The sequence below is a fragment of the Biomphalaria glabrata genome, chromosome 4, assembly GCF_947242115.1.
Source record: "Biomphalaria glabrata chromosome 4, xgBioGlab47.1, whole genome shotgun sequence".
NCBI classification, from domain to species: Eukaryota; Metazoa; Mollusca; class Gastropoda; family Planorbidae; genus Biomphalaria; species Biomphalaria glabrata.
This window is the reverse complement of record NC_074714.1, coordinates 2923680-2946170: the sequence shown is the minus strand read 5'-3', so window position 1 is coordinate 2946170 and position 22491 is coordinate 2923680. Positions and strand designations below refer to the sequence as shown.

Sequence of the window (22491 nt, the reverse complement as noted above, 5' to 3'; positions counted from 1 at the left end):
AATATCCCCACAAATATACAGTTGTACATATTGTACAGTATTTTACTTTTTACGCTCGCGCATAATGTTCCGGAACTGTGAAAATAGCTTACTAGTTGTCTCCATTGTGACTGCTGTCAAATAACAGTCAGTCAACTTCGACCAGTGATTATACCTGTTTAGGTTTTTAAAAAATGCTTATTCACTGAATGAGAAAATATATGTTCCGAAAGTTAAATTGTGCATACTAAATCAAGGGACCCGAACAACACTCTGACCCCAAAGCCCTTCTATAGAACAAAAACTATTTGGAGAACTGCCAGATATGGAAAACATGGCAGTTCATCTCATATTACTGATCTAAACCCTCCAACATGTAAAATGAGAACGAAGAAGAACAGATGTATGTGTACCCAAATAGTGTGAACAGCAGCAAAGTTTTTTTTTAAAGTGTGGAAATACAGCTTCTGGCACCCATAAGACTCTCGTGCAAGTACTGACTGGAGCTTCTCTTTGCCTGGAGTCATGTCCTCTGGAGCTGAATCAGCTTCTGCGATAAATGGTGAGCTGATGGTATTGAAAACTGGTTCTTGACGCCTTAAAATTTGCTTTTATAAATTGCACAATTAAGGAATCTAAATAAGTGTTGTACTTTTAACCATTTCTCTAGAAATAGTTTCACCTTTCAGGAAAGGAAAATGACAAAACTTTTCTTTAGCTTGCTTGTAGAAATGGGAAGGCCTTGTTTGAAAAGATTTAACTTGCATTTACATTTCATATGCAAGCAACCCATTGCAATAGAGATTATGAAGCACATGAAATCTGTCTTCCACTCTTCATTACAACTATTGGTAACAAGGTCACAGTTAATGTCCTCCAAGTAACATTACATAATTTTCTCATCTGCCTTGCCCATGCTTGCCTATCAGATAAATTGGATTTTTTTGTTTCTAAATCTTAATTACCTGTGGTTAACAACCCCTCGCCCTAATAAGTACTATTACTATGTAAATTATTGGTAATAGTTTTGTTGCAATTTTATGCAGCTTTGTGCAAACTTTGCTGTTTAGATTTTATGGTTGGGATATATACAAAATAATAATAATAAAACAACTATTTTTCTCATTCAAAGCACGAACTCCATCAGTTGTTACACTTGCCATGTTGTTTCAAGCATACCCAACACTCAACACAGTTCTTCATAGCATTGAATAAATACTGGTATGAGATTGTGTCTTTGACTGAGTGTATTGTGCAGTCAATTAGTTTAATCTTAGTTTACTTAACACGTTTTATAATGAAACAGTTTCAAAAATTTAAATATAGATATTATTTTTAATATAGTTGCATTTTAATATGTATGTACTGTGGGCACACCTGATTTCTGTAGGTGTCGGCGGGCCGCATAAAACACTCCGGCGGGCCGCATGTGGCCCGCGGGCCGCAATTTGCCCACCCCTGCTCTAGGGGAAGTGCGGACCGCAGTTTGAGAACAGCTTAGTGCTGACCTCTCTTAGCCTAACCCTAGGTACTAAAAACCGCAGAACATTTTATTTTTCCAATTTGTTCCAGTTAGTATGACAAAGACGGACCGGGGGGGGGGGGAGGTAAGACGTCACGGAGCGAAAAAGAGGCGATGAAAGAATGTATTATACACACACACGCGCAAAATCACACGTCGTTACTATTGAGATTGTTTTTAAAAAGTAGATCGATACGTTTAGAAATGGCATCCGTCAGAGCTAAAAATAAACTAACCTCGAAGGAAATAATCTTTGATAGCTATTTGGGCCGAATATTTATTAGGAATAGTTTTTGTTGCGTCACAGATCAGTAGAAAGTAAGGGCAAGATTTTAGTATTTTAATGTCGAGGTCACAACGACTCAAGTTCTTTTTTAGGTCAGCTTCAACCAGGGTCGGCCTGGGTGTCAAAATCGGCCCGGGCATCGCTATTTCGTCCGGCCCATAAATGGTATATTATATGATGGACATCCAATTCTAGGTCAAAATGTCCTCAAAATCATTCTGTCAACATTGATAATGTATCGATAGCTGTACACATGCATACAGTGAATATAAATACATCACTCAGAAGACCCCTTTTGTAAGAGAATACTAGAAAACCTTCCACAATTTAATACGTGCCTTAGTGACATCCATGCGGCCATTATCTTATAAAACAGACATGATTAAAAAAAAAAAAGATGATTACTGTGGTTCTACCGGCCCATTTAGACCGGCCCACCGGGCATTTGCCCGAATGCCAATATAGCCAGTCCGCCCCTGGCTTCAACGATAATTTAAGTGACCATGGTTATGCTTGCCGTGTATGAGCCAAAATATGTGGGTCACAGCTGGGACTGGGCAGCCACGGGAAATACTGCATACCTCACTGGTCTTCGGACTCGAAGACTAGCCTTCTATATATATGGTTAGGTTACATGCCATGGGGCATAGGGACACATGATCTATTAGGACCCACTTGGGTCATTGTAAAGGTTTATTGTAATGTGTGTAATATAGAAGAATGCGGGGTTCGTGTGTGCCCTTAACACGTAACATAATTGAATAGTAAACAAAGACTTACGTCGATCTTCAGGAGACGAATATGGAATTTATTCAATAATAATAATATTGTACGTCAGCTCTAGTCGTTACATCAAAATATCCAATTTGAAATATAATCACAGCGGGTAACAATAAACTACAATAATATGTGTCCAGCTCCAAGTACAGAAAAATAACTATCTTTATGTATAATTCTCTTCTTCCCTGATCACTGTCTTATTTCTGCGGATAGTCACCCCACGAAAAAAAAAAAACAAGAGGGGGTGGGGTGGGGGGGGGGAGGACACGTTTTCACAGCTCGCTACGGATGGCTGCGCGCTGGACTGTCAAACCCTGCCCGCTCCCATCCCATGCGGGAGGTTTGGACTAGGAAGTAAACTATCGTCAACTCTGAAGGAACATCCGAAACATGTAAAACATTTTACGAGCACTAAATAGCAGGGCCCGACTTAAGCATTGTGGGGCCCTATTCGAAACGGATTTCGCGGGGCCAAGTTTGGGTAGGGAAGCGGACAATAAGTCAAATTTAGGAGTTTGTATTAGAAAATAAATTCGTATATGCATTTTATTCATTCTTTACTACGTACAGAATTACTTTACGAGCCTTGCGTGTAGCAAAGTCATACAGTATATCATAATAATTCTATTTCCCACATAGATCCTACTCAATAGCAAGAATTACCAAATGTTTCAATCTATCTTTGAGAATTGTTGACATCAAGTAGTTCTTCATTAGTTTGAGGTGCGAGAAGCTTCTTTCACCTGATTACACAATTACGGCTAATGCATAATGAAGTTTTTATTAATAACGCGTAGGATTGACGTTTTCCATATTGAATAACACCCCAAAAAGACAATTTTTTTCTATGTATTTCCGTAAATTTTAAGGACTTTTTCGTATATTTTGCAATTTTGGGAGATTTCCAGGAGTTCCTGGTAAATTGACAGGAGGGCGCGGGAAATCTGTTTTAAGTTATAAAATTGTTTAATTTAATAATGTATACACCTTGAATTAGAGCGGGTCCTATGAAAGTGCGGGTCCTATGAAAGTGCGGGCCCCACTGCGTATCAGTGGCCTAAGGCCGGCCCTGCAAAATAGCGGCGTAGGCTACGCCGCCGGTCGACTAGTTAGAAAGTTACTAGAAGATACTACCGACTCTGTAAGTGCCACTCTCTCGACTCTTAGGGTTACTTCTGACCAAGAGTCCATTTAGTTATTCTTACTGCCTCTTTTTAAATCTTTCAACCTCATGACCCGGGGTGAACATAGAACAGGCAATGTCAACCGAGACTGCGACAGCCATTCATACTGATATGTGGAGCTGGCTTAGTTCCGTTAGGGGATTATGAAGCATGACCTCCATTTTCTTGAGATAGACGGATAGACCATCATTAAGCTCATGGATGACAAGTGTAGCGTAGAGTAATGTATAAAAAAAACATGCCGACCTGGTCAAACAAAGAATTTATTGTTACCTGTATCTAAGAGGACAGGCAGCTGTACCCTCGTTCTTATGGTAGCTTGGCTCACTCTTGGTCTCCACTCGATACCCAACTCTCACCTGTGGCTCTCAGAAGCTGTAGCAAGGGCAGCGGCCACAGCCCGGAAAGGGCTTTGACTGGCTGGCTAAACCAGGTATCTGACGTCTCCATGGCACTCTGTACACTGAGGTTCTGTCAAACCTAGCATGTGAAGTCTGGACCTGGCGGCCAGTGCGAAACGTCACCACAACTAGACCTATCGGGCCGAAAAGCCAACAACTACTCAGTGCTGTGGAGCATTCTAGAGCAGGTCAAGACACACAGAAAGTCTGTGGTCATCCACTGTTCCCCAAATTCGTACCCGGACGTCTTGACCAAATCTTGCCTCTGTAAAAGGACGGGCTTTAAGGCGAGAGAGTAAGGTCGACGTGTTGCGCGAATCCTCCTCACTTAATCAAACTTTTCAGTGCAAGTCATTTAGTCGCCCCTCCCTCCCCCCCCCCCCCCCCCCCCAATACCAGCCACATGAAGAGGCACAAACTCCCAGTGCAAAGCTCTAAAAAAAAAAGCAAAAAAAAAAAAAAAAACAATACTTCTCTATATGATTTTGCTTTCCGAAAGTAAGAAAAACCAAGTATCTGTTATCTGCAGGTCTAAAATGCGCTGGTTGCGACGTGGCAGGTCAGTGTTAAGACCTACTTAACGATCTGTGTCGCTTCTTGGGAGTTTAGGCTTGTAGCAAACAAATATATCATTAACTAAAATTATTACCAAGGGATATAACCGTAGTTATTCTGGAATCCGAAACCGAGACAGAGTTATCTGTATTAGAAGTATATATTATTATCAATCTGAAAGTGGTGCACGGATGGAAACATAAGGGGAGACGATTAGGGCCGATAGTTAAACAAAACAGACACCCTCCTCCACCCCCATTGCACTGACGCTGATATACATGTCACATAAAACGTAAACTTTCACACTTGAAAGCATTGAGCTTTTGATACAAAAACACAAAAAGCCAAGAAAATTTGTTTACTGTTTAATCGGGAAAAAAAAAGATTACATAATAAAAATGCCTAAGCTGATTTTAATAATGATACATATATATTCTCCTTAACAAAATAATAACTATACATGTAGCAGTGTCACATTGTATAGAGATTCGATCAAAGTGAACTGCCATTTATGCATAAAGTTTTATTTTTAACACACATACACATACACATATAGTTCTATCTAATGTATCTATCTATCTATCTATCTATCTATCTATCTATCTATCTATCTATCTGTCTGTCTGTCTGTCTGTCTGTCTGTCTGTCTGTCTGTCTATCTAGCTAGCTAATATCTATCTATCTGTCTATCTACTATAACTTTCTATCTATCTATCTATCTATCTATCTATCTATCTATCTATCTATCTATCTATCTATCTATCTATCTGTCTGTCTGTCTGTCTGTCTGTCTGTCTGTCTGTCTGTCTAGCTAGCTACTATCTATCTATCTATCTATCTATCTATCTATCTATCTATCTATCTATCTATCTATCTATCTGTCTGTCTGTCTGTCTGTCTATCTATCTATCTATCTATCTATCTGTCTGTCTACCTGTCTGTCTGTCTATCTATCTATTTATGCATTCATCTACACACCCATATATATATATATATTAAAAAATAGGGAGCCCTATTTATACATACAGGAAGACACAAAATTACGGCAATATACATTTATTGCATACAATTACAAAATTGAAAAGAAAAAAGGAACGGTATGTCATGCATAAACATGAGGAAACAAATATGAACTTCTGTTGTTTCCTCACCTACTAAATTGTTAAATTTCAAATACATTTTCGTAGAGTAAAAAATACGTATACAAGTTTGATAAAGACACAGCTTGGTCAGTGTGGCAACGGGAAATAATGTGGTCTTACTTAAGTAGAACACACACAAAAAATGTGTCTTTTTAGAAAACTATTTCACAGAAATTTAATATCAAATCTTAACTGGTCGCATGACATCAACACTGCTGGTCAGTGACGGTCAGTGACACAAAGACTCGTTCAGCCATTTTGACACCAAAGACAGTCGGGTGACAGTGACATCATGACTTAGTAGGTTACAGTGACATGAAGATGTAACATGACCTCGGTTCCTGAACCCCCGTGTTTAACTGGCTAACAACGAAACAGAAATATTAGCCTCGTCAACGGGACGGAACCCAATGCTGGGCCATTGAGGTGATTGAGTTGTATCTAGGAACGAAATGGTTCTTTGAAGTACATAGCACTTGACATTGTCGTCGTCAAGCTTCACTTCATCATATTTGCAATAAAGAACAGCAGAGGCGTCGCTAGGACGTGTACCGGTTGTTATGGTTGCGGAATACACCATGGAACGACGCCAACGTTTTACATAAACTGTTTTAGAAAATCTGTTTTTACAAAAGTTGAATTTACAAAAGCCTAGATTTTTTTGGATTGGGGAAGCAGTTTCTGTTTATAAAATTTCGTCTGCTGTTAAACGAAAATATTATTTTTCTCAAGGATAGTTTTTTTTTTTTTTGGGGGGGGGGGGGGGGGGCATATTATCCGCATCGGGTGAAACCAACATTAGCGACGCTATCGATGAAGTCTTGTGTAATTTGGTGTTCCTAATACGTGAAGACTTATTTTAAACAGTATGTACTGAATGTGTTTGTGACCAATTTAATGCAATGCACTCTCAAAACAAATTTAGACACGAACTCATGGCGCCTTACAATGTGGGCCTAGAGTCATTGAAATATCAAAATAGTAACAAATAATGAGAGACATGTATAAATAACATACTATCTGATTAGTACAATAAATATACAATTTAAAACAAATGTTACATGTAAATAAATAACGCACAAAAGTATAGACCAAAATAAATCCTTCCATTCTTAAAACAAAAAAAAAATTCACGAGTTGTCGCCCTTAAATTTAGGGATAAGATAGTCTCCCTTTAAACTTGGTATGAAGGTATATCTTGTGTATTATTGTACAAATGTTTGCCCTAATCATGTTTTTTGTAATGCACAATTGTAAAACAAATTCCCTCACGAATAATAAAGATTATTATTATTATTAAAACATTTTGTCAAGAATCTCATTTAAATCGTGTAATTTACATTTAAATAAAAACGGCAAAGGTGAGAAAGATGGAGGTTCCATATGCAATTCCCGTGAGTGTAGAATTGTTGATTTAATGTTGTTCAATAGTAAAAAAAAAATTAAAGTAACCCTTCAAGACCATGAGATCTATACGACAGATGATGTAAAGGTCATCTGTCCACCCAACTCAAATAGGTATCTGAAATTAGTTGGGGAAAAATAGGGGCGGTTGGTCATTGTACATACAGTCTTTATTAAAGACAAACCCAAAATGATTCGTAAGATTCAGGAATCAGTGCTGTATGGATCTGAAGTGACTTAGTCCAACTGGAATGTGACTTAAGTCACCCGAAAGTTGTGAGATTGATAGATGGCAGTATTAAACGCTATCAGGCGTGGGTCGGGTCTTCTTAGACACACCGTTTTACACCGGGTAGGGGTGTAGCCATACCAGGGCTGACTCAGGATTTACTCTTAAGCAGTAGACGTGGAAAAAGATAATTCACGCAAGGAGAGAGATAGGTAACTGGACGAGTCAAAAGTTAAAGTTCCCCTTTCAGACCTTGCGGTCTATAGGGCACTATACTGGACCAGTGATAATGAGGGAAAGGGGGATAATCACAGTGGAGTGAGAAAAAACATAATTTGTTTTAGGTACCATAGAAGGGGGTCACATGACAAGAGATCTTAGACTTTTTAAATATTCGAAAAAAAAATTGACTATTATGAATATGATTAAAAAGATTTGATTGTGATGTCTATGATTGACATTGAGCTAGTGTGAAGCCTCAAAGAAAATGTAGCACTTCTGGTGGGTATCAGGATGCAGGCAAATCGTTTGGGGGCCCAGGGAGTTTGACCTATTTAGGGGCTACTGCATTTCGCGTAATATTTAAATTTTTAATGTAAAGGGCACTCATCTGGGCTCCCAGCCTTGGGGGATTTTCAAATTCTCCCCCCCCCTTTCCTCCCCACACCCCAGCTATATCGCTGCCCTTACCAGGAAAAAAATAGAGAACTGGTATACAATTTTATTAAGTAAACTCCTTACGGTTTACTTATAAGTATACATGACTATTCGCACATGCTGCAGAAGTACTTTGAAATGTCTATGTTTAAAATACGTTGAGTTTCGACAAGATGTACATAGCACATTAAATACATGTTATAGTGTTGATTTGTGTTTGGTACCATAGGCACTAATTCGTCTAATAAGTGATATGTTTTCCTGGCTGATTCAGGCAATCCGAAAGCACTTGGGATACGCGTAAAACGTAATCATCAAACACGAAGCTATGTCTCACGGTTGTTGGTACACATTCTCAATTTGTTTGAACAAAATGAGAAGTTGTTTGTACACATTGAGAAGCTGTTTGTACATAACAACCTATTTTTCTGTTCTGAAATATTTTTTTTCTAAATGGTATCATTTTAGTCTCTTATGGGAGTATCAATGAATTAACTGCATCCTTATTTTAAAATGCAGAATTTGTAAGAAAAAAGAACAATTAATTTGTTAAAAATCTGTAAAATATTGCACGCTTCTGTATCTGTGAACTCTCTGATAAGATAATTTAAGTAAATGCAAAATTTGATAATATCTAAAAATGTTTCACACAATAGGAAATTAGAAAACAATGGGTTAAATTTTCTTGCAAAAAGTCACATGTGTGAATACTTTGACGTCCGTTTACTGGTGGAGTGGGAATTAATAACATACATAACACTGACCAATGTCCAAATATGACACTTACCAATGTCCAAATATGACACTAACCAATGTCCAAATATGACACTGACCAATGTCCAAATATGACACTGACCAATGTCCAAATTTGACACTGACCAATGTCCAAATATGACACTGACCAATGTCCAAATTTGACACTGACCAATGTCCAAATATGACACTGACCAATTTCCAAATATGACACTGACCAATGTCCAAATATGACACTGACCAATGTCCAAATATGACACTGACCAATGTCCAAATATGACACTGACCAATGTCCGAAACCTAACTCAGCAGGTCACCTACTGCTCAACACACTTACAAAGTGTGAGACTCGACTTTTACATACATAACATATTAGCACCCTGATCCCGCACTGCAGGCAGAAACGTAAATGACCGCATGGAAGAAACAGCAGGGAAGTGCGCCTGGTCTGACAATTTCTGCACCTGAGTCTAAGTGCAATGAGGTTGACATCTTCCTCTACATGGTTGTAAATAGGTGCACCTGAAAATAAATAAATATGTCATTGTTAAATGCATAGTAGATTGTTTCCCTTCGATTGGTACCTACACAATGGCTGGCTGTTGTGTATTACAAGATATAAGAGAGCTAGGAAGTACTAGTTTTTGATCGCTTCTCATGGGGTGAAGCTGTGAGTCTCGGTGCCTCGAGATTTGAACCAATAAGAGTGGCCAGGGTGAAAATTGCGCCGAACCAACTTAAAGCTGAGAGAAGAAGCAGGCCTATCTGCAACTGACCTAACCTACCCACTCCACGTATGCGGCCTGCTTTTTAAAGCGAGGATTGGACTTTAGTCATCTTTGAGTACATAGGCAAAGAGAAATGTGCTCATCTTGGATCACGAAAGAGGAGCTATATATATTGTTTTTACAAGCCATAGTAAGGATTAAAAAAATAAATCAGAAGTATCTGGTCTGATTTTTTTTTTTTTTAAAGTTAAAATTTCCATTCTCAGAACTTGCGATCTGTAGCATCATTTCTTTCTGTGGCTCAAAGTTAGCTATGGTGTCATGTGGCCAGCACAACGACCAAGCGCCTTTACCTTTCCCAAACTTATGTCAGGTACCCGTTCGCGCTTGGTGGGCTCAGAGGCGCCCTAAAAATCTCGAAATTAAATATCCCAGTCTTCACCAGGATTCAAACCCAAGGACGCCTCGTTTCGAAAGTCAAGCGATTTACCACTCAGCCACCGCTAGTCCCTTGTCTAATAATAGACAATAAATATTATGTTTAATTCAAGTCCCATCAATCTAGATAATATTGTTTATCAAAATATAAAAAGAGACTACATGGTTATGGTTCTTTACATGTCACGTATTCTAAGACAAAAGCGTCTAAGTTCTTGTGTGTGCCATTGAAGGGGCTCAAACGTTAAAGCTGTTATTCCATTCTTTATCATCTTCACCAAAATTATGTCATAAATTGTTTTATTTAAATGTGCAGAAACATTTTTTGTGTAATAGTACAAACAAATAAAGGTAACACCACTACTACTAATTATCAAAAGGGGCTGCCTGAATCAGACCGAATAAGCAATGGCTGTTTAACTTTAAGTACATAATTAGCAATTATATCTCAAATTCGTGAAGGAGGTACAAATCTTTAAAAGTCTTTAATTTAAAAGATATAAAGATGGCATGACCTAGAGCTAATTACAATTAATTCTTACACTTACCAATTGAGCTCGGATTGAAGCTAGATTCGTCCATTGCTTGATTTCTCTGTTAAAAAAAAAAAAAAAACTTAGTGATTGCTTCAAATCTTTATCAATATAGTATGAACAATAGGTCTAGACAGGGCCGGACCTAGATGCCCTAGGAGAAGCAAATTTGTTGGCCTCCAAATGAAATAGAAAACTTAATTAAAAAACCAACGAATTATGCATTTCGTATTATATTTTAAAAAGTAGTCTGCTCCAGAAATAACATTAAGGACAGTCTCGCGATTTCTTCTCCGAAAAATTGTTTACAATCTTGTGCGAGACCCTAACAAATTGGAAGCCCTGCAGGCTGCCTAGTTTGCCTGTGCTTAAGGCCGCTCTTCGCAAGGTCAGAGAGCACATTTAAATAAAACCCTTGATTAATTATCTCTTAGTCTCGTCAATCCCAAGCACCCCCCTCCCGCCCCCGCCCCACCCACTTCCTTTGACACGACCCAACAAAAACAATTGTCACTGAAAAAATAATTGTTGCTTTTATATAGCGCTACTTTCATGCCTAATGTATGCTCAGAGCTCTATGGTCCAATCTCATTTGTGGACCAGTAGGGGGGGGGGGGGGGAGGTATCTGGGAGGTTTTCTGTGCTGCCTTTAGGCGCTCAGTAAACACAACTCTGCCCAAGTCGGGTGTCGAACCTCGAGCCCCCTCCATAGGTAGCCAAGCCAAGTTCAAGCGCACTTAATACCGACCACGCTTCCCACTAGAAAACTTTAAAATGAAAACTTAATTATGCACAACTTAAAGTGTAACTCTTTGACTACCGAATTAAAGCTCTATAAAGTTCATGTAACGTATTTTCAGCCGGAAAGAATTTCTTCAGATAGAAACATACCCGGGACAATTCCATCCTCGAGAACTACCTTAATATTGGTTCAAAGTATTGTGGTTCTATTTAAAGTTGTGCTTTATTTTCTGTAAGTTGAAAATCACTTTCAAAGTCCAATGAAAAAAGGAAGGAATAAACTCACTTGTATGAATTCCATTAAGGAAGCTCCTAAAAGTAAATTGATGTAAGCGCAGCCTGGATAGTATTTAGCATGCAGGTAGCAGAAATCAGAATCTCGTGCTATAGAACGTAATCCTCCGCCACAACAGAAGCAAATAACAGCGTCACCAATGCCTAAAATGTGAATAACATTTTAGTTGACATCATTTCACTAGCACTTAAACTTGACACGAAATTTCAAACTAAAGCTAGCACTAAATTTGACAATTAAACAAGCACTTTGGTCCTTGTGTTACTGCCTAGGCCAGTGTTTCTCAAACTGGGGTTGGAGTACGGTCAGAGCGCTATGGCCCAATCTTGTTTGTGTATCAGAGGGAGGAGGGGGTATCTGGGGAAAAGGTTTCCGTGCTGCCTTTAGGCGCTCAGGTTAGATCTTAACCGATAACAGACAACAGAAAATCAAACTTACATGAAGTTATGTAGAGTTTTTTAAAAGTTAAAAAAAAAATTTTAACGAATTTATCTCAAAATAAATACAGAATGTTATTATCTTCTTATCTTATAAAATACAGACGTTACTAAAAAAAAAAGGATTATTACGTCCTATGTGTGTCTCTTATCTTATCTTATCTAATATGATACAGACGTTACTTCAAAAAAAGATGATTACCTCCTACGCGTCATGCATTTAGTCATGCATATTAACCAATGACTTAAATTCTGCCAAGTCACTGGTTTTCCTGGCTGGCTCAGGCAACCCATTCCATGCTCTAATAGCACTAGGGAAGAAGGAGTATTTGTACACATTTGTCCTAGCATATGGAACGAGGAATGTGCCTTTATCTTTCTGTCTTTCTGATTATTTTATTAAATTTGGTTTTTGTATTTGAAGATTATATCCCTATGTCAATCTTGTACGTGCTTGTTGATGAATTAACTTTGCAAAGTCGTTGGTTTTCTTGGCTGATTCTTATGCCGTAAATCTTATGATGTTTTTCTTTTTCTAACTACAGTAACCATATTTCCGAGAGTGCTAAAAATAAAAATACATCTATATCTTTACTTATGTGTCAAAAGAATGCCCAATTATAAAGTGTGATGTGCTTGTTCCGGCTGTCTTGAGGTCAACTATAGATGACTGTTTGAATTTCAATCAATTACTCTGCAAGCGTTTGAGTTTTATTGTTCGGGTGTATTCAATGTAGTTGATCAACAATACAGAATAAACAAGACCATCAATTTAACGAGTAAAGAGATGTGGTCAACACTGGTGAGCTATTCATAATATATTTATTCCAAGAAAAGGCCACAGTAAAAGTCTCTGTCAAAATAAACACGTCTTTACCCTAGAGAATCCTATCGCTAACTTATTTCCAGTCTCTTACCCAAAATATCCCAAGCGTCACTAGTCCCGTTCAATATACTTCTATGGTGCGTCGCTAAATAACTAATACTATAAACTAGGTGTCTAACAAAAAGATAAACCTTACCAGCGTAATAAAACCCTGCTCTTGCCAAGTAATCAGCAGCTGGAAATGTTTCCTCCATACCTCTGAAGGTGTTTAGTCTTCGTTGGTAAAGTGAATATTTAAAACTACACAGCACCCGACACTGTATGGCTCCCAATGACCTGTGAATGAAATAAAGCATTGTCATTCAAATAGAATACAGATTTCTTCTTATCTTATATAATACAGACGTTACTTCAAAAAAGAAGATGATTAGTCCTACGCGTCATGCATTTAGTCATGCATATTAACCAATGACTTAAATTCTGCCAAGTCACTGGTTTTCCTGGCTAGCTCAGGCAACCCATTCCATGCTCTAATAGCACTAGGGAAGAAGGAGTATTTGTACAAATTTGTCCTAGCATATGGGACGAGGAATACGCCTTTGATTTATAAAACTAAAACCATGTAAGTCATGGTCACTGGTAGACTCAGGGCCGGCATTAGGCATAGGCAAACTAGGCGGCCGCCTAGGGCCTTCGATTGGTGAGAGCCTCGCGCACAGGACTCTTAAACAATTTTTCTAGAGAAGAAATAGCGTAACGTGTGCCCAATGTCATTGTTAGAGTACACTGGGAGGCACGGTGGCTGAGCGATAAAGTGTTTAGCTTCTGAACCGGGGTTCCCGGGTTCAAATCTTGGTGAAGGCTGGAATTTTTAACTTCGAGATCTTTGGGCGCCTCTGAGTTCACCCGGCTCTAATGGGTACCTGATATTAGTCAGGGAAAGAGAGAGAGAGAGAGAGAGAGAGAGAGAGAGAGAGAGAGAGAGTGACCTGACAATGGGGGAAAGTAAAGGCGGTTGGTCGTTGTGCTTGCCACATGACACCCTCGTTAACCTTAGGTCATCAGAAACAGACGACCTTTACATCATCTGCCTTAAAGATCACAAAGTCTGAAACGGGAACTTTACTTTTTTACACCAGCCAAACTAGGTTTTATATAAATTGCGTAAATTTATTTTTTCGCTGTTAAAATTTACTTTTCTATTTCATTAGGGACCACCAAATTCACTTGGGCCAGGGCTTCCCATTACCTAAGGCCGGCCCTGATAAACTTAAAATAGACTTTTATAATGGCATAAGAAAAAAGACGAAAAATATTTGCAATGAATTAATCGAAATAAAATGCAGTCATTTAAATATATCAATATTTAATACCTGTTGATATCGGCAGAAGGTGGCGTAATATTATTTTCATTCCCCATGGCGTATGTGTCAGTCTCAGGTTGAAGTACAACACGTCTGTGTCCGATGCCTAAAGACGAACCGCCAACAGACTGATTAGTTAAGTTAGCAGACGATAATTGTGAAGTTTCAACTTCTGGCAAATTGTCCACCACAGTATGTGTTCCTGAATGACTGCTGTGGAGTTCTGGTTGAACTGTCTCAGAGTAAACTAGTTCAAAAAAAACAAACAAAAAAAAAAAACTATTATTAGATTAAAACGGGAGTCTTAAATTTAGATTTTTTAATGTCTTGAGAAACTCTAAGATGAGAATAAAGGCTCGTCTGCCAATAAGTCATAAGAGACATTTTTATCTTGACGGTGTGGGTTAAACACAGCATTTCTCTGCCCGCGTATAAATGTTTATAAGGCCCTTTCGTTTATGGAAACTTTGTCTGCTATTACACCCTTTATTATTATCGTTATTTTTATAATAGGCGTCCTTTTTCTTGTAATTGGGATCTGAGCTGGTCCAATTCCTATACAGTCTACACTCTATTTATTTTCATCATTTCTTCTGGGTAGAAGATGATTGCGATTCTGGTGGGAAGCGTGGCCGAGAGTCTAAGTGCGCTTGAACTTGGCTTGTCTTGGCTACCTAGAAGGGGGATCGAGGTTCGACACCCGACTCGGGCAGAGGTGTGCAGAGTTGTGTTTACAACTTCCTAAAGGCAGCACGGAAAACCAACTCCTAGATACCCCCTCCCCCCCCCCCCCCCACTGGCCCACAAATGAGATTGGACCAAAGCGCTCTGAGCATGCTATAAGCATGAAAGCTATAATAATAATAATGGACGAAATCAACAACGGACAGTTGCAAGAGAAAAATATTTTTGTTCTAGTCAGAACCCGCCCTAACTGTTTAGACGCTTATTATATAGATGTGCCTGTCTCTCTAATTTTCTCATCATTCGACCTATCTCAATATCATTGTATTACATACGACTCAATGACTCTAAATCTAACTTGAACTCACACTTGCCAACTTTTGATTGGACATATAAACAAATATAAAAAAAACAGAAAATCTATGTGTACTGTAAAAAAGACAATTAAAAAAAAAAGAAAAAAAAAGTTTGAGGGAAAAAAAAAGGGGGAGGGGGTATTAAAATAATGTTTTACATTTTAAAATGTTGCAGCCGAAAATGGAACAAAATCTTAACTTAAAATGTAGGCTTAAAAGTAAAAAAGAAAACTCTTTAATAAAAAAGAAATTTTGCTACATATCATAAAGACAAAAAAACAACGAAAAATATATGCAGATAAAACTAACCTTGAGGGTCAACACTGCTGCCATCTATAGCCTGTTGATATCTTACAACTGTAAGTAAGTCAACAGGTACGCCAGACAAATGCTGAGAAGGTAATGTGTTTAAATCTTCAAGACTCAAACCATAACCCTCTGGTTGTACAAAACTCTTGTCTTGGTAACAAACCATTCGCTTTTTGTTTGCAGGTTCCTGGACACGCAAAAAGCCAAAGAGCAGTTGACTGGTGCGCAAGAATTCTGACCTGGTCGAAAACTTTAAGTTTTCTTGAAGTAGATTGTTGCGTTGTTGATTTGTTGTCTTCTCCGAGTCCTCTGAAGTTCTGCTGGATGAGGACTTAAACGTTTTGCGCATTTGATAAGACCCGGGAAGTTTGCGCCATGATGTGGCAGCCCGATAGACAAAGAACATGGCTCGTAAACAATTTGGGTTTGAGACCAATTTAATAAATGACTGAATCAATTTTTTCTTCCTGTCCTTTTGTTTTTTCTCCATTTTACCTGAAAAGAAAAGGGAAAACAAGAAAATAAATCAAGTGAAATTAACACAAGTTTTTATGTACATTACATTTTTAAAAAAGAAATGCGTGTGTCTAGCTGGGTCATTCAGACAACTTTTGTTTCGGCTGTCTAGCTGGGTTGCACTTATTCAGCTGTTTTTCACGGTTATTCAGTACTTTTTGGCTGTCTTGATGTGTCATTCAGCATTTATTTAGCTGGGTCATTCAGCACATTTTTTGGCTGTGTAGCTGGATCAATCAGCACATTTCTATGTCGGACAATTAGCACTTATTTCGCTGACTTATTAGCACTTGTTTAGCTGTCTATGTGGGGCGATTAGCACTTATTTCACTGACTTAAATAGCAGTTGTTTAGTTGTCTATGTTGGACAATTAGCACTTGTTTCACTGACTTATTAGCACTTGTTTAGCTGTCTATGTGGGGCAATTAGCACTTATTTCGCTGACTTAAATAGCAGTTGTTTAGCTGTCTATGTTGGACAATTAGCACTTATTTCACTGACTTATTAGCACTTGTTTAGCTGTCTATGTGTGGCAATTAGCACTTATTTCACTGACTTAAATAGCAGGTGTTTAGCTGTCTATGTGGGGCGATTAGCACTTATTTCGCTGACTTAATTAGCAGTTGTTTAGCTGTGACAAAATTAGCAATCGTTCGGTTAAAACAATTAGCACTAGTTTATTCAGGGTATTAAGCACTAGTCAAGCTCGGGCAATCAGAGACAGGTAAAACCAATGAACCCTGACCCAGGTTTTCTCTGGAACAAGAAGTGATGACAACAAGGTGCGAAGAAGCTTATTGACTTTTTTTTTTAAAAACAAAAGGCCTACAAAATATCTTTTATGCATTTATTGTAAATCTTAAATATAGTTTGAATTTAGGAAAGACCAAGTAAAGAGGGCGTTTTTACCAATTTTTAAATGATGGAAATAGTTTAAGGGCCGCTACACTTTAAAAGTGGGACCTTTTAGAGTCTATAACGTTTTTTGCGGGTGGCGTCTCTAACAACAGAAGTTGGTTTTTTTTTGTTTTTTTTTTAAGTAACATATTAATACGTCTCTGATATCACGAGTTATCTCCACTACGTCATGTCAAGACGCTAACATTTCTCGATAAATCATTCTCATTACAGACGGCCGTGCTATGTGTGTAGCCCAAATAGCTCACGCCTTCTATAGTGGCCTAGCGCTGTCTCTTTCTTTCTTTTTTTATTATTATTATTAGGATGACTAGGGTAAAGTTTGTTTTTAGCTGGTTTACTAGGGCCACTGAAGTAAGTGATCAGTAAAGTGAAACTCAAGCAGCGCAAATACTAGATACACATTTATGAAGTACGGATTTCTGAAGTCAGTGATTGGCTGTCCCGAGCTTTTAAGTTACTGTATTAAAAACAACCCTGACTAATAGAACGCTCTAGAGTAGTGTTTCCCAAACTGTGTTCCGCTAGAGTACCAGGAGGCCTGAGTAGGTTTTATACGAACTACTGAAATAATGAACTAGTAGGCCACCACATGAATTAACCTCTCTAAAAATAAAAAGAGCATATTGTCCCGATAAATACTCAGAATGTGAGAAGTGTTCCGTTAAGGAAAAAGTTTGGGAACCACTGGTCTAGAGGCTAGACGTCAGAAGAACGCAGTGTTGAGGTTTCTTACTAAAATACGCTAGTTGGTTAAAATGGGAGAGGGGCAATTTTTTTTTTTTTTTTTTTTTGCTGGAGAGGAGAGTTTAAAAAAAAAACTCTTCCAGTCATTCAGAACACTTCGAGACATTCACCAACTTTCACCATTGATGACGTAATGGAAATAAAAGGCTCGAAAGTCCTGCTTTATAAATACAACAAAAACTATTCATGTTCACGCGACACTCAATGTCACACATCAATGCGTTCAACATACTGATCCGCACCACCTGCCTGTCTAGAGGTATATCGAAGGGCGTATCTATAACAAGCAAAGCAATTAGCCGATCATTTAAAGATATAAACAATCAAAAGAAAAAAGAATACTTTTTAAAAACAAAGCTTTTTTTAAAAAGAAAGAACCGCTATTTACTGCCATATTATCTGAAAAAAAATGGCAAGGTTTAGCTCCCTTTCTGCTATACAACATAAAATTAATTAATTTGTTCTAATTGATTAGCTAATAGGTTAATTTTTTAATTGATTCGTGTATTGTCATTGACGATGAATAATTAGGCTAAATTTCAACTTGATCCGAGAATGGGAAGTGGGAGAAAAAACATGTTCAAACTTTTTACCAGACAGACAGACAGACAGACTGCCAGAGTTGATATAAGCTTTGAAACAATGGGGAAGCATCTAGCGGTGTGCTGTTAAAGTTTACCCAGCAAAACTAAACGAGTTCTGCTTCTACATTTAGATGCACAGTAAGTATGTCCCACCCAGGGTGGTGTAGCAGCTCCAGGGCGCCGGAGCCTAGGAGGAGCAAAAATATCATACGTTACATGAACTCATGATTTTATCTTGGGGAAGAACTACACAATTACATCTATATATTTAAAAATGTACGTTTTGTTTCCATTTTTTTCTATATAGAGCAAACTAATTAATTACCAATTGAAACGACTAATTTTTAAACTGATTCGTGTTTTATTAGGTACCATAAATAATTGTGTCAAGTTTCAATTTCAGCCTAGAAAAGGGGTGGGAGAAATAATGTAGACAATTATCTAAGGTGAAAAATCCCCCACCTATTTGACCATACCTCTTATTGCTGAAGGATTAATATTTCCCCTCTTGGTATCAAAGAAAATAATTGATTACCAGTAATTAATTGACTCTCTGTTTAATTCTTTTTATTGATTCGTGTTTCGTCAAGTACTAGAAATAAATGTTTACATCTTGAACTTAAAGGGTAAAGGACAGATAACACGTAAAAAAATGTGCACAAGACAGACAGACAGACAGACAGAGTTGATATAAGCGTTGTAAAGAAAAATGCACACACAAAATTCTCACCTTACCATAGGAAAGCTTTCTATCTTCTATTCGATGTTCATTTGTATAAACACAAACATAGCCTACTTACCATAAATAGAACAATCCAAGGTATGTTTTATAGAAACTACAACCTACTCGAACCTATTTGTAAGAGGATCTAAATTTAAAGTGTCAACCTATTCCTCTAGTGACTTGTGCCGTATTCTGCCTAGATACGTGTGTGCTATGCGTCTGAACGAGCTAGCTTGCTTATTTTTTTTAACACGCCGAGTTAAGAGATTACATGTAACAACGATTATAGTTTTAACAGAGAGTTGACAGAAAGGAATTTTAAAAAAATATGATTATTACAAGTGTAAAACTAAAAAGAAATAAAACACACTCACAAGTTATCTTACCTACCGACACAGCTACCAATTACACAACAATGTCCTCGCGTGCAGTCTCAATAGGATTTGGTCCTAAACAGGGCCACAGGTATATCTCTATGTGTAAGTTTCTAAACTTGTAATTCATTGTCATAAAGGGAAATTTCTAAACGTTTTCTTAGAAATTCAGTTGGGTAGCGAGAACATTTGTGTCTGGTAGGATATCTTATTTTGATTTTTTTTTTAAACCGGGTATCAATAATGTTAAATAATAAGTAGCATTCTTATCTTATCTTATGTAATACAGACGTTACTTCAAAAAAGAAGAACACAATCATATATCATAAATGTAAATCTAAACTATGGACTAAAAGGGAAAAAAAACTCCTCTTTCAGACCGTGGGGTACGTCAGTGTTTCTCAAACTTTTTGTTTAACGGAACACCTTGCATATTCCAAGTATTTAGCAAACACTTTGCTTAATTTTTTTAGAGAGATTACTTCATGTGGTTGCCTACTTCGTAAATATTCCAGTAGTTTGTGGAACACCTTTTCAGGTTTCGTGGGGCACTAGGTCTCCGCGTAACACAGTTTGGGAAACACTGGGGTAGGTAATGTAAACGTCATCTGTTTCTGTGTGCCCACGGTTAACAAGGGTGTCGTGAGGCCAGCACAACAACCAACCACCTTTCCTTTTCTCCAACTATTGTCTGGGTGGACTCAGAAGTGCCCTATAGATACTGAAATTAAAAACCACAATCTTCACCAGGATTCGAACCCGGGACCCTTCCGTTCGGAAACCACTCAGCCAAGGCTCAGTCATGAGGCCAGCACAACAACCAACCACCTTTCCTTTTCCCCAACTATTGTCTGGGTGGACTCAGTAGTGCCCTAAAGATCCGGAAATTAAAAACCACAATCTTCACCAGGATTCGAACCCGGGACCGTTCCGTTCGGAAACCACTCAGCCAAGGCGCCTCCAATCTATAGAGCAAATACTTTTTGTTGTTGTTCTGTTTCCTGTTTATTTTTGTTTTTTATTTGCAGACGATATTTCCAAATGTCTGCAGGAAGTTTTGTAAAAAAAAATGTTTAAACATGTTTCGGATGTTCCTTCAGAGTTGAAGATAATTACTTCCTAGTCCAAACCTCCCGCAGGACGACGGGGGATGGGAGCGGGCAGGGTTTGAACCCGGGACCATCGATAAATCTGAACGACAGTCCAGCGTGCAAACCGCACGAGCAGGCAGCCATCCTGGGATGACAAAGTGCGTGTTGACACCTCCGTAGTACAGTAAAATTCCATGCGTCTTAAGCAGACATTCACAATAAGTTAGGCATCAACTTAAACACATGTACTTCCCCTGATTGTCGAAAGAAGCGTGCCTTTCATAAAAAAAAAATATGTGTCTTCTGGTCTTTTAAAGACTGAGACACACATGTGTAGTAGTGTGAAGCCATTTACTACTTAGTTGGGATTGAAATAATTCCTAAAAGATAGTTAGATTGAGTCATTCATCTTCAAAGGTTTATTGTAATACTTTGTTTCTATTCTGTATAATTAACTATATTAGATTGCCAGGATGAATCTAAAATATTATGCCACTACTTCTAACTTGTAACTTGTATTTGGGAATATATTTAAACTTCTTACATCAAACGGAGGAACATTATAACAAATAAAAGATCATTTATTGTTTGACCTAATAATCATCCATTTTGCATGTGATTTTAAATGTGATTATAATCGTGTTTTTTTATAGATCCTGTGGTGTAGCAATTAATTGTTGAACTCATTTAAGGGATATTATTTATTGTGGAATAAAATAATTGAGACTGGCTTACAGTGCGTCATAAAGTGTCATTCATTCTTTGTTAACTACAAGCCTAAGTTGACATTCATTCTTTGTTAACTACAAGCCTAAGTTGAATAATAATACAAAAAAAAAAGCCCTTTGATTTGTACTTGTTCTTTTTAATATCTATTATCTTCTTTTTTGAAGTAACGTCTATAATGTATAAAATAAGATGTTTTGGCCAGAACTTCCCCTTCTCTATTCTTTGTCATCCTAGCAAACATTATTAGCCCGTAAATTAGCGCATCTGTTACAATTAAAGTTTACGGCCTCCTCTATGTCTCCTTCTCTCTCTCAGGACCTAATTTTGTTTTAGTTGTTTTAACCTGCGTATCGTAATATCTCCCACATAGACTTGATTTGGAAAGACCCCGCTTCGTAATGAGCCCCACCCGACACAAACCGTTCTCATATTTTGGGTCCGTTAATTTTAGTAGCAGTTGAACTGATCCACTCGCCACACACACACACACACACACACACACACACACACACATACACACACACACACACACACACACACAACAACAACAACAACAACAACAACAACAACAACTTAGCCCTCTAAAAAAAAAGAAATATAAATTTTGTAGCAAAAAGATAAGACTATTACAATCTTAGAGCTTGAGATATATGACTATTACAATCTTAGAGCTTGAGATATATGACTATTACAATCTTAGAGCTTGAGATATATGACTATTACAATCTTAGAGCTTGAGATATATGACTATTACAATCTTAGAGCTTGAGGTATATGACTATTACAATCTTAGAGCTTGAGGTATATGACTATTACAATCTTAGAGCTTGAGGTATATGACTATTACAATCTTAGAGCTTGAGGTATATGACTATTACAATCTTAGTGCTGGAGGGATATGACTATTACAATCTTAGAGCTGGAGGGATATGACTATTACAATCTTAGAGCTTGAGATATATGACTATTACAATCTTAGTGCTGGAGGTATATGACTATTACAATCTTAGAGCTTGAGATATATGACTATTACAATCTTAGAGCTTGAGATATATGACTATTACAATCTTAGAGCTTGAGGTATATGACTATTACAATCTTAGAGCTTGAGATATATGACTATTACAATCTTAGAGCTTGAGGTATATGACTATTACAATCTTAGAGCTTGAGGTATATGACTATTACAATCTTAGAGCTTGAG

General features: G+C 37.7%; 1 protein-coding gene across 4 annotated transcripts; it reads right to left on the bottom strand.

The window, feature by feature from the left end:
• Window positions 1-6605: 6605 nt before the first annotated feature.
• LOC106058781 (uncharacterized) lies at window positions 6606-19613 on the bottom strand. 4 transcript variants are annotated; one of them, XM_056027818.1, is made up of 7 exons: window positions 19480-19613; window positions 15604-16098; window positions 14264-14501; window positions 13087-13226; window positions 11619-11770; window positions 10607-10652; window positions 6606-9414 (listed from the first exon to the last, which is right to left on the bottom strand). In XM_056027818.1, the coding sequence occupies exons 2-7, from the start codon at window positions 16091-16093 to the stop codon at window positions 9206-9208; spliced, it is 1275 nt and encodes a 424-aa protein (XP_055883793.1). In that variant the 5' UTR covers window positions 16094-16098; window positions 19480-19613; the 3' UTR covers window positions 6606-9205. The 4 variants fall into 4 exon arrangements, with proteins under 4 accessions (XP_055883793.1, XP_055883791.1, XP_055883795.1 ...); XM_056027816.1 differs by having other exon boundaries at window positions 19468-19576; XM_056027820.1 differs by having other exon boundaries at window positions 19484-19551.
• Between the last annotated feature and the right edge of the window lie 2878 nt (window positions 19614-22491).

Excerpts from the sequence above, each read along its gene's own strand:
- LOC106058781 (XM_056027818.1), bottom strand. The coding sequence starts at position 16,093 with ATGGAGAAAAAACAAAAGGACAGGAAGAAAAAATTGATTCAGTCATTT. Across the intron at positions 13,227-14,263 it reads CCTTCTGCCGATATCAACAG|GTCATTGGGAGCCATACAGT; the intron begins GTATTAAATATT and ends TTTCATTCACAG. Across the intron at positions 9,415-10,606 it reads CTTCAATCCGAGCTCAATTG|GTGCACCTATTTACAACCAT; the intron begins GTAAGTGTAAGA and ends ATTTATTTTCAG.